Source organism: Sylvia atricapilla, chromosome 2 (assembly GCF_009819655.1).
Source record: "Sylvia atricapilla isolate bSylAtr1 chromosome 2, bSylAtr1.pri, whole genome shotgun sequence".
Lineage (NCBI taxonomy): Eukaryota > Metazoa > Chordata > Aves > Passeriformes > Sylviidae > Sylvia > Sylvia atricapilla.
The window spans coordinates 101,080,102-101,092,421 of NC_089141.1; the positions used below are offsets into that span (position 1 = coordinate 101,080,102).

Consider the following 12,320-nt stretch of genomic DNA (forward strand, 5'->3'; position numbering starts at 1 on the left):
TCATAAAGAATTAGCAAATTTAGTGGAGCTGACATAGTCATCTATGCTAGGTAAACCTCTGCAAGTATTTAAGTAATAAAGTCTTTTATTACATAATCTTGGCAAAAGTTGAAGTGCTATGAGTTTGAAATCTGTGTATATAGCCTGGTTTTCAAAGCATGCTTGTTGTCTGCTGTAAGAACTGAGAGTTCTGGAGTCTTCTGTATACACCATATACCTTTTACAAATTGGCAGAGAGGATTGTAAAGGAAGCTGCCAGAGTTTTGAACTGAGGAAGCATCACTTTGTGCAGTCGTCAACAGATAATTTTGAAGAAACTGAGAGGGATTAATTTAAGATACGTGAGTGCACAAAATCAAGACAGGTTTCAAAGTAACCTTACATCATTCAGACTTTTGTAGGTTTATTTCTTTAGTCTGCAGTAAATTCATTGTGGTCACAGGTGGACATAGGTATAGGTGTACCTTCTGTGATCACTCCTCAAGCCTGAAAGGAAACATGAACATGAACTGAGTGTTGAATTGTCTTAGTGAAGCCATGGGTTAAAAATGACTCTACATGGATTATAGATGACTTCTGACCATGTTGCATATCAGGTGATCAGTGGAATATGATGAGGAAAAGCTTACCAAGAGCAATTGGTTAAAGAGGTAAATCTGTGACCAAATAATTAAACAGTGGCATTTGAGATCGTATTTTCCGTTTGAAAGGTAATTTTTTACGTGTGCAGGGGAAAAGGTTGATGGTAGAATTGAAATTGAAAGCAATCACAGTTCCCTTTAACCTTTTTTCCTTGGAAGACAGAAAAAGGTGTTGCGAGTTTAGCCCATTAGACAATCTGAAGGGAGCAATCCAACAGTAAAAATGAGGTTCTTTGATACAAAAGGAATAGCAGTAACCTGTGGAAAAGACAAGGAAGGAACCTTGAGTAAGAAATACTGGACTGGAAGAGCTATGAAAGATTGAGAGGACATGTGCACAGATACTGTAGGAGAGAAATTAAATTCTCTCTTTTTAAATTCCAAGATCACACTATTCCAAGTCCATTTTCAGAGTCCATTTCCCCATCTGAAGTGACATTTGACCAGCATCCCATCCAGCTGCCTTTGAATGATCAGATACAAACAGAGCTGTGTTTGCTGAGGTGACTTAGGCATGAAGTTGAATTCAAACCTGTGGATTCATCCCATGTAGTTTCATGTACCACTTTCTCTTCATGACACAAAGAAATAAGTTTCTCAAAAAAGTGAAAGGAAATGATTAACAATCAGTTAGCATTTAATACAATTACCATAAGGAAATCCTTATTGCAAGGTATTGTTCTTGCTGAAGATTGAAGTCAGATTTTAAGAGATCCTTCTCACATAAGTAAAATAGAACTAGAGCTACAGAAATGGAAAAAAAATAAAACTTAAAGGACAATTGTGTACTCTTTCTTGGAAGGACACCAAGATATTTACCACCTTAGGAACATACTGTTGGATCAAAGGAGTAGATTTTTGTGTTCTGGGTTGAACACCTCCATTGTCCATGGAATGAAAAGGGGTTGTTCTTTTGACTCCTGCTGTGGTTCAAGGGCTGGAGCTCTGTGAGCACAGATCTCCTGTGGATTTGCTGCCCTGTTTCCCCTGGAGCGAGCCGCTTTGTGCCAAACTGGGGAGCAGGAGGATGTGTGACCATCCTTCTGCTATTGAGCTGCAATGCAAGGAGACCTCCAAAGTTAACTCTTCTCTGAGTCTTCATGGCTTCCTCTAAAGCACAGAGAAGTAGGCAAGATCCTCAAATAAATGACTGATCAGTCTGCTTTAATTAGGTAAGGCCAAAAAATAGTTCGTGTGCTCATATTCTAACAGCACCATTTTTTTTTTTTTATTGAAAAGCAAATGAATGCCTCTTTCCTTCAGAAGTGAGAATGTGGGTGTACATATGGAGACTGCTGAATCACCTTGTCCACAGATAGCATGTTTCAGTGTCAGTTAATGTATTCACATGTTAACTTTTTGGGATTTTCATTTTAGGAAATGGTATTTTGTGGAAACTCTATAGCTTCAGCTTATATTCAAGGAAGAAATGTTTTTGTTTGCTCCAAGCAATTTGAGTTTCAAATGGTTTAAAAAGCATTTTGGTTGTCACTTATGATATTAGGTTACACAGTGAACTAGTCTGTGTTATTTAAGTAAACACATAAAATGTATCTAAAGGAAAAAAGGTCTGATTGAAAAATTGTGAAGTTTTAAGATGAAATTACCTACTTGAACTTGTTTATTTCTTCTAAATGGAGTTTCAAAGTGTGTCTGGGGAAAAATGTCTTTTCTATATCTTTTTGTCCTAGAATTGTAGGAGTCTTGAAAAAAATAATTTAAATACAACTACATTGCTTAAAGTTTTGGGATGTTTTCTGTGACTTCATTCACAGAAACACTTGGTTTTTGTGAAATAGGAAGCATAAAACCACACAGGAATAATGTGTTGGGTTTTGCTCATTAAAATTCTGAAATATTCATGAATAAAGAGAAATGCTTCATATTTCTGCCACTTCATTTCTCAGTATGATTTTTCCAGGGTAAATTTCACTAAGTAGGAAATGTATTAAATAAATAGTTAAATAATATTAATAATAATTTCTTGATATAAACAGAAAGGAAATAGCACTAGAAAGTAATACCAACAGAAGTAGATGGCATTAGAAAATACTAATTTCAGAATAGGCTTAATAACACACAGGACCTAAATTAGAAGAGATAAGCCATAGGTGTGGTTCTGGCTTCAAAACTGAAAATTAGTGTGCTCTTGCTAGTTCCTATTTAGAATCTTTATCTTGATTTAACTTGAGATGATAAAGTATTTGGAAAACTGCTCAACTTAAGAGGCTATCAGTTTATATCTGCTTATTTAGGGAATTATATGTTAATCATTGAAAAATTCTGACTGGAGCTGTAAAATACTTGAAGAATAATTCGTTGATTCCATGCAGCTGTTCAAGGCTGTATTTAATGGAAATACCCAGTTCAGATTAATCCATGTGAAGAGAGTATTAAAGGGAGAGCAAAGCTAGAAGAACTAATTATAGAAAGTAGAAACCAGGCTTCAGTCAGATTAATAATAAGTTTTAACTGAAAAATTTTAATATTTTTTTTCTTTTAACTTTTTTAGTTTAATTCCTTACGAAAAAAGACTTTTCTTAAGGAGTTTCACTTTTTTAAGATTAGACTGCATTTCCTACAAACAGAAAATACAGGTTTTTTGAGTTGGAAAACTGTAGAAAGTGATCTTCAGAGGGAAGCTAATATTCAGAAGTTTTTTCAAAAGCAAATGAGCTATGTAAATTTAAAAAGAGTTACTAAGTTGAAAAAGAGAAAACAATCAGTGGATCAGAATGTTCTTTTTTTCCAAGAGCTTTATTGAAACCACAGTGATGATAATTTGCTCCTGCCCACTATGTCTGAATATTTGTTATAGAAGTATAAAGAACTAAGAATACATTATATAAAATTATCATTTTTATAGTCTTAAAAAAAAAAAAAGAAAAAGTAACCACCTTCTGCCTTTGAAGAGTCTATACCTTGTAAATTGAACTGGACAAGCTTCAGTTTAATAGAAGCTTCTCTTTTTGCAGCCAAAAGCAGATGCAGTTCACTGTTTAAACTTCATATATGCACCAGTGCATGTTCAGGCCCACTTGGTTTTAAGACTGCTGGAGTTACAGATGTGTTCTGTACAATGTAACAGTTATTTTGGACTAAAATTACTTGGTTAATAATTATTTGGTTTGACTTATGTTGATTAATTAGACTTCATTCACCTTGGACAGCTGTAAGTAACTAAACTAAGAGACTAAACTTTACATTAACACGGCCATTTTTTTCTTGCTGTTAGTCTTGAAAGTGCCTGTGTCTCCCTGGTATCCTATTCCTCACTCAAGTGCCAGGGTGAGGGTACTGATCAGAGAGGCTGGTGCTTTTCTTGTCCTCAGTCTTGGGAGCGTGTTTAAGGCAGGATGTTTTAGCATTGCAAATATTTGGCAAGGTAGATTTTGAACTTGGTCACTAGCTTGGATAAAATGAAGGACAGAGACAAACCTAAGTCTATTTGCTTGATCAGAACTGGCTGGTGACCCTAAAGCTGCCCGAGTTGAACAGAGAGTGGATGGACAGGTTGAAGAAAGGCGCCTGAAGCTTTCCTTAGGTACTTTACTGTGGGTGTTTTCCCAGCACAAACTGAAGTAGCCGCAGAGAATCTGAACAGATGCAAATCTAATTCAGTCACCTTAAAATCCCTAGCCTCCCGGCTGAAAGAAGGAGCAATTGTGGAAAAGCTGTTAGAAATTGGTACCTTACAGTCCAAAAATACAGGTAGAAACTAAGCATTATCTGTCATTCTTCATGCTCTGAGGCATAAAGAATTTGCCTACTGAGGGAAACATAATGTTTCCCTTTGAATTCCTACCAAACAACGAGGTGCTGTGTGGTGATATTTTTTGTTCTCCTTTGAATCATTTAGCTTTGCACATAAAGGCTCTGGTGTAGCTTCAATCTGCAATTACAAGTGTGTCACTTGAATAGAGAGAACTTATTACTGAAGTGCAGTGATGAGTTACTGCAAAAGAGAACTGAAATCATTGCTTTAAGGCTTATAGTGAGAACAGGGACCATGTGACAAAAGGAGAAAATGTAATTATCTGTTGGTTTCTCTCAGTTAATCTTTTGTAAATTGCTTTTTTTTTTTTGGCTTGGACAAATCCTTTCCCTGTGTGTAGATACCTTGCACACTGGGAACTGAGTGCAGCTTGAAGAAGGCTGGTGATTTTTAATGCCTGCTGATTTTTGTGGGAGCAGTTGGATGCTCAACTTTCCTGTGTGTTGCTGTAACTAATAGTGCCTTCCAGCAGGCAGTCAACACTTACAAAGGATAAAAATTCTGGTCTTGTTAACAATGTTTTCATAATCAGAAGTGTAGTTTTACAAAACGTCCAAAGGTAATGACCATTAGAGAGAAAAGGTGACTACCATCTGATTTTAGCAGAAGTAAAAAACATGTCTATGGTACAGATTATCCTGAATAATTCTGCTGAGATATCATAAATTGTTAGGAACAAAATGAGTAGAAGAGGTGCAATTTTTGAGTGCTTTGCCGCGTGGTAACATCATTGCCTTGGAAGGCCCTGATCCACTGAATAGGTCCAAGATCTTTTTCCATACAGATGCTTAAGAAGGAGGAAGCATGCTCCTGGTGGACAGACTGTTTTGTTTGTATGCCCATTTAGGCTGATTAGCATATTATCAACACAAACTGTGAATGAGATATTCCTGAGAGTAAAGGCAAGGAAAAATGCATTATTTTGCCTGTGTCAGCCTTTGGGCATGTTTCCAGTGAGGGCCTATGTACCCTGCCTTTTCAGTGGGCAGAGAATATCTACTGTGTAAGGGTGTACTCCTTGCTGTCCTGGCTCTCTCTGGACAAGGTCAGAGTTCATGAAAATCTGTCTTTAACATAAGCCAGATAGATACCTGATCCTACTTACAGTCCAACTCTTTAACCAGGAATATTTAATTAAAATATTTAAATGTATAATAGTTTATAGGGGTAATGTGCTGTTGGGCTGCTCTGGGAATATCTAAGAAAGCTGTGAGACCCAAAAGACAGTAGTCTTTTAGAAATGCATTGAAACATATGGTAGATTTTTTTTATCCTAGCAACTGATGATTTTGGCACCCAGTATTCCCAGAGCTGCTCTTGGGGAATATTCACAGTGCCTTGTTTTAGGATTGCAACCAGTGTAACTTCTGGAATGCTGCTCACCATGGGCATTACTGTGTAGACTGTCTCTACCCCTCTCATGGGGAGGCAGAGGGAGAGCAGCTGCTCCAAGGGGCAGTTTGATGCATCTCAGCTTCGACTTCTGCTCCTTACCATGCTGGACTTGCCTGACTCCTCTCCTTTCCTCATCATCTGTCAGGGCAGCTGGGAACATGTTTTCTAATGAGGAGACACACTGGTGAGATGTCATACCTTGTCTTAGGTAGTAGGGACACTCCTTTTCTGTGTGGTTTGGCATCTCTAAAATGCAACAGTTGAAAATTGGAGAAAAATATTAATTCACTGTAAATAGAAGTCTCTCTGAAATTGCTAAGAACTCCATACATTTAATGGGTTTAGAGGAGGTTAATAGGAAGAATAGGTGGATGAATACAAGTCTAAAGTGATATGAAAAACTCCATTTTCATCTGCAGAGAATAATTTATAATATGGGTCTCTGCACAAATGTGAGCTGAGTGCTCTGTAATTTTTAAAGCAAATTTTCAATAATTGTCAGTGCAGTTCCAAGATGGAAAGAGAAATAACATGCCAACACTGTATTTAAAAACACAAATAAACAAATCTAAGCTTTCATTTTCATTATGTAATTTTATATAATTTTACCTTTTAAAAATGTCGGCTCACAGCCATTTTCATGTGTCTAAAGGCCATTAAAAAAGCCCAAATTTCAATAAAGTTCTCTTTTTCACTTTTTTGTAATTCAGGTAAAGCTCAAACCATTCTTTAACCTCATTTTTTATATTTCTTGACGTCCTTTGTTCAGTAATGATTCTGCATCATGAAAAAGTAGAAAGGTGCTGTGTGTGGCTGTGCTTGAAGGTAGTATTTTTTCTGGAAGAAGGTCATGTTTGTAATACAAATTTTATTATATTTTCCATTTGATTCTGGTTAGCCTATTCACCCTGAATAATTTTTGCTCAATAAAATAAACAATCTGTATACAAACCTAAACTTTCAACTGTTTGTGATTACTTTAAAGAGGAGAAAACTGTGTTGGTCCTGTAACAGGATTAAGATGTCATTGTCATTGGTTGTTTTTGTTTTTTGTGGGTTTTGGATTGTTGTTTTGAGGGGGTTCAGAGGTTTTTCTGTTTGTTTTGTTGGGGGGGGATGTTTTGTGGGTTTTTTTTGGTTGTTGTTTTTAATCACTTTTATTTTCCTTTTACATAAGATACTTGTAGTTTGCCATTTGGAATTACAATGGTGATTTGGTAGGAGGTTATTATCCCACTTTACATGACTTTTCCATAGCATTGTTGCAGATTTTTTTACTGTAAGAACTATACTTTGTGATCCTGGAAGATTGATTGGGGCAACAGTTGCGTGCAGTTGTGTTTCAGTCATTTGAGAAGACTGGTTAGCTTTCATCTTTTGAATTTCAGAGCAGTTAAGCTGGTTCTTAATTGCTTTTGGAGATGCCCACGGTTTTGGGACCAGAAGAATGTCCTAATCCCTGAATTTGCTGACAAAAGGTTCATTGGAAACCTGAACATTTGCTGGCAGAGGACTTCCTGAAAAGCCACGAAACTCTCAAAAATCACTTTCTTACAGAGAATGATAGGAAAGCCTCACAGCTTTCCTGCTTCTGAGAAGAGGTTGTTCAGGGAGTGAAAGATCAGGAGATAAAACAGTACCAATTTCACAGCCTCAGCCTTTTAAGAATTTTTTCTGTCTTGCTGCAGAGGCTGCCAACGATAACTGTTTTAAGAGACATCCCATTGTGAAGTGGTAATTTATTGTAATCCTCGTGTCTGCAATAGTAAATCATGTTTGGCAGCTGCAGCACATGATAAACGCAGTCCAAAGACAATTAGCATTTTTTATTATATAGAATAAACTTCAGAGTTAATGAGAGCTACCTGTCATCATTAAGAGCCTGATTTTTGTCTGTGCTGAGCAGCTGCACATTCAGTGGAAATTAGTGGGCTTTGAGGCACTTACTGTCTTTGCAAAAGATGTGGGTAGGGTGAGGGTTGGGGCTCCCCACACATTCCCTGTGTGCTGGGCAGGGCATCTGTCCGTGGGAGTGCATGGGAACTCTCTTTGTCTCTGCTCAGATCCGTAAGCATTTGCCTCCTGGTCTTCCCTGGTCGGGTGCTGTTAGTTCAGGGTCATCAGCAGGTGATATATTTTGTATATTTATATATTGCTGCCTGAGGTTTTTCCGCCTCTGCCTTGTATGTGCTTGAAAAATGTGGTGATTTAAACTGCATATTGACATTCGAATAGTTAGCAGTGGTATGCTCATTGGAACGTTTTCTTTTGTTTTTTCTTTCCTAGTGTAAAACTCTCTCTGGCGTCTGTGATCACATTATCTCGCTCTCCTCTGATCCACTGGTTTCCCAGTCTGCCCATCTTGAAGTGATCCAGCTTACAAACATCAAGCCAAGTGAAGGGCTGGTAAGAAGTACGCAGTTAATCAAACCCATCATCCAGGATGAGAAAGTGATTTTTTTTTTTTTTTTTTTAATAAATTGATGGATATGATATGAATAGGAAAATGAATAGGACATTTTAGCCTTTTGTGTTTTAAAGTTTGAAAACAGTTTGATTCCTCATGCTAGTTTGGTTTCTCATGCAGCTGATCCAACAGGGAAGTATTTTTTAAAGCTGACTGAAGTATGCAGAGTTCAGTGAACAGGGAGAAATGAGTAAGACGTTCTTGCCATTTATACCAGGTACTGAAAAATGGTTCAGATTGTTCTAGGATCTTGAAGTCTGAAGGGACTTCAATTACTAAGATCAACTCAACCAAGAAGTTTGCGTGGGCTTATGCACAAAACCTGTCAGATTCTGGAAAATGTTTCATAGTATCTCGGGGATATAAAGATATTTTACAAGTTATTCCAGGCCTTCACAGCACTACTGATAAGTAACTTATCGAATTTTACTGCAAGAGTTCTGCATTCTTAATCAGGTGCTTGTAAATGCTCTTACTGCAGCCATCCCGTGTTTGTTGTTCAAGAGTTGACCACTGATCTCTTGTTTACTCAAGTATTTAGCACCAGCTTGCATGGAAAACACCAGCACTGGGAACAATTCCGAATGTATGACTTTACATCATTAATAATATCTGTTCCCATAATTTTTGGAGGTGGAGAACGAGCTGTTCCAAATACAGTTAAACATTTTTAGTCTAAAGAAATAGCTTTTGCAACTTCTGCCCAAGCTTATTCTCATTCCGTGTTCTTGAATAGTCTTGAAGGAGGACTGCTCTGCTCTTTGCAGCAAGTTTTTGAAGTTGTCTGGATGTTGTAGTTTTGGAGAATATTTTGGTTTGTGGGTTGGCTGTTGCTGGGTTTTGGGTTGATTTGTTTTTCTTGGCAAAGTTGGTATGCCAAGTTATTTAGAGCAGTTGTACACAAAATTAATTTTCCATTCTTTTGGGAAATTGCAGTTAAAGTTTGAGAAAACCCCCAAACATTTGGATGAGTAGATATGGCCCCATGCTTTGTTTTAGTCTGCAGTTTGTTTTCCCTTCCTCTTCTGGCTTGCTTTCTTACCTCTGAATCCATTTTAAACCTGTCCTTCAGGATTTCAGCTTCTCATGGATTTTCTCCCTCTCTTTCCTTCCCTTTACCTTGTAATTTCAACTCTTCCACCACCTCACTGCAGTCAAACTTTTGAAACCCTTTCTTCTCTTGTAATGAGAAAATCTACTTCCTCTTGCTGTTAACCACCTTTTTATGAGTGCTGTCCATTTTTAGCTGAACTTGAATTTTTTTCTTTCTGTCTTGTGACTGTTTTCTGTTTTTTTCCTTTTCTTTTCTTTTCTTTTCCCTTCATTTAAGTCTTTATGTAGGTTGGTATGAGCTCCCAGGGACTGAAAAATGTTGGATTGTATTTTTGTAAATAAGAATGTATAAGAATGAGTCTGTTCCTGCTGGGTAGCTGATGAGAGAATCTCCTTCCCTCTCTGTGTCTCTGTTTTATACCCTCTGTCTGTCTTGTCTGTTTAAACTGGAAACTCTTCAAGGCAGGGCTTTTTCTTTTTATGTATTTGTGAACCAATTTAGCAGGATCTTGATGTCATTGTCATAAAAATAATTGTATGTATTTTTTTAAAAAAGGAAAACAGCAACCATACAGTATACAAGCCTTGGAAGGACACAATGCCATTTTGACACAGTCATGTTTTTTTTCCCTCATCCTTGCCCACGTGCCACTATTGTGTTGCCTTGGCGTTGTGCCATCTCCTCTAGACTGTGAGCTCTCCAGAGCAGGCACCAAGGATGGTGAAAATCATCCCCTTCCCTTTGTAGCAGCGCCAGTCTTGCCAACAGATCACCTTTGCCATGTGGTTCTTGGGGCTTTACATGCTTTTGGGTTCTTGAGCTTTTATTTCTTTACTTTTTGAACTAATACCTTTGAATTAAGACACAGTGAATGCACATCAGTACTGCCCCACTGAGTGTTGAGAGTGTCAGTTTAAGAATGGATGGTGGAGCTCAGAGTTGTGAATATCCTCTGCACATCAGAAATGCTGGGACGAATGTGAAGCTCAATCATTTCTGGACCTTCTTCCTGGATTTGTGCAATGATGGAGGTGAAAAACTGGTTTATTGTCAACTTTCCTGTAGGTTTTTGACCCACGTGACAGTTCTATGCTGGCTTTGCCAGTCACTAAATAAAATGTTCTATAAAAATGGAAGGACTTCAGGCAGAAGAAAAAAGACAAGGATGGCTGCTAACCGTGAGGATTTTTTGTCACTTAGCACAGAGTATCTACCATCTCAAGTTCAACAGCTAAGAAGCTAAAGTGAATCTGGGAGAGAAAAAGGAAATGAGATGAGAAGGAAATTAAAAGGTTGGAAAATAATACTGTTTCCCTAAACTCATGGTAAATATATGATGGAATTAAGAAAATGCTTGAAGCTTTTACAACTTAAAGAAGATTGGCATCAGGATATTTCAGTCAGCACAAATAGTTCCTTCACTGTGTTTGGTGTTTTTGTGTGGAAACGTAAGTATTTGTCAGAGGTAAATATAAATTTTCAGACCAATACCTGAATGCAGAAGAAACAAGTAAGCATGGTACCATGTCTTATGACTAAATAACCTTTTGAGCAACTTAACCTGTGAAGCAGAAAATGCTGTTAGGGTGTGATGTGGAGAACCTCTTGTGTACTGAGTAAAGCAATGTTATGGGTGGGCTTTGGTATTGGTTTTGCTGTTTGGATTTTTTTTTTCCTTTTTTGTTTTTCTTCTATCCTTGTCTCTTGTGACTGGCTACATTCATGTGCCCTCCAGTGAGTGCTGCTGGGGGAGGACATATAGCCTGCAGTGGCTGTGCAGTAAGGATGAAAAGAGTTGTCATGGTAGAAAGTTATTTAAAAAGCCTTAAAATGGATTGATGTGGTCAACTGCAATCACCAACATGCTCCCATGTGCAATCCTTCCTTTTTTTCTTTTTTTTTTTCTTTGAGGACTGCAAGTTGTTTCATCTGTATCAGTAAGCAGAATTTAATTCTGTTAGTTTTTACATTACTGATATACAAAGAGACAAAACTGACTAGCTTAGGTAATATGTTTTACCAGGAAACAGACTTAAAGTTGCTGCTTTACTGAAAACAGTGAGTGTATTTAGACAAAAAGCAGAAAACCAAGTTTTTCTTGGGTAGTTTTTCTGCAGCAGTCACTTTCTACTTTTATTTTTATTTTTAATATGGAACAGAATATCAGAGAACTGTAGCAAAGGTTAATCTTGAATTTCAGTTGTTTCCTGTTCATATAATTCTTTTAATCTCAGTCAGGTAAGTGACTGTGATATGATTTCAGGGGTTCAGAAATGCAAATGTAAATTGGTCAGAACATGAGAGAGATTGTTCAGGGTTCCTTTTTGCCTGCTGAAGCAGACACAAAAGAAGCTTGTAATGTAAAAAATTACTCACAAAATGCAAGTCATAGATACAGCAGGGTGTGACAGCTGATTAAAGTGTACTGCTTACTCCTTTTCCGAGATTGCCATGTACTACTATTCTTGATATTTCTTCTGAATTTTTTAGTTTGAGATACTGGAAGAGCTGGGAAAGAGTTATGAACAGCATTCTGAGAACTGTTTGGGGTTAAAGAGGCACGTTCAACTTTGGAGGGCTCCATGAAAATGGAGTGAAAGTAAAAATTCTGTTACATGTGTGATGTAATGAAATTAATATCTTCTTTCCTTTTCCATCCACCATTGCATAAATTTTTGAGAGTATGTTATGTATTTATATATATATAAAATTTGTTAGAAATATATCACATTCTGTTTAAATCTTGAAAAAGTATAAACAAAAACAAAGAAAGGGGGGGAAAAAAGCAAAGGAGGTCTCTTTTCTAACCCTTAACTTATTCACCAAGATAAATTCTAGTGATTGGCTTGAAATGAGAGCTCTACCCATAACTGATCAGGACAATCTCTCTTGTAATTAAGAATGAGTTGCTTGTTTTCTAATCTAGGCGTATATTTATTCCTGATTACTAGATTGATTAGTTTATGGTTATTTTATTCATATTAACTG

General features: G+C 37.1%; 1 protein-coding gene across 5 annotated transcripts in view; it reads left to right on the forward strand.

Moving 5' to 3' along the window:
• The window catches only part of CNKSR2 (connector enhancer of kinase suppressor of Ras 2), a 205,222-nt gene that overhangs the window by 75,872 nt on the left and 117,030 nt on the right, over positions 1-12,320 (forward strand). For all 5 annotated transcript variants that reach the window (XM_066313957.1, XM_066313958.1, XM_066313959.1 and 2 more), the window contains exon 6: positions 8,098-8,217. In XM_066313957.1, the coding sequence (XP_066170054.1) occupies positions 8,098-8,217 (120 nt within the window). The remainder of the gene's footprint in view (positions 1-8,097; positions 8,218-12,320) is intronic.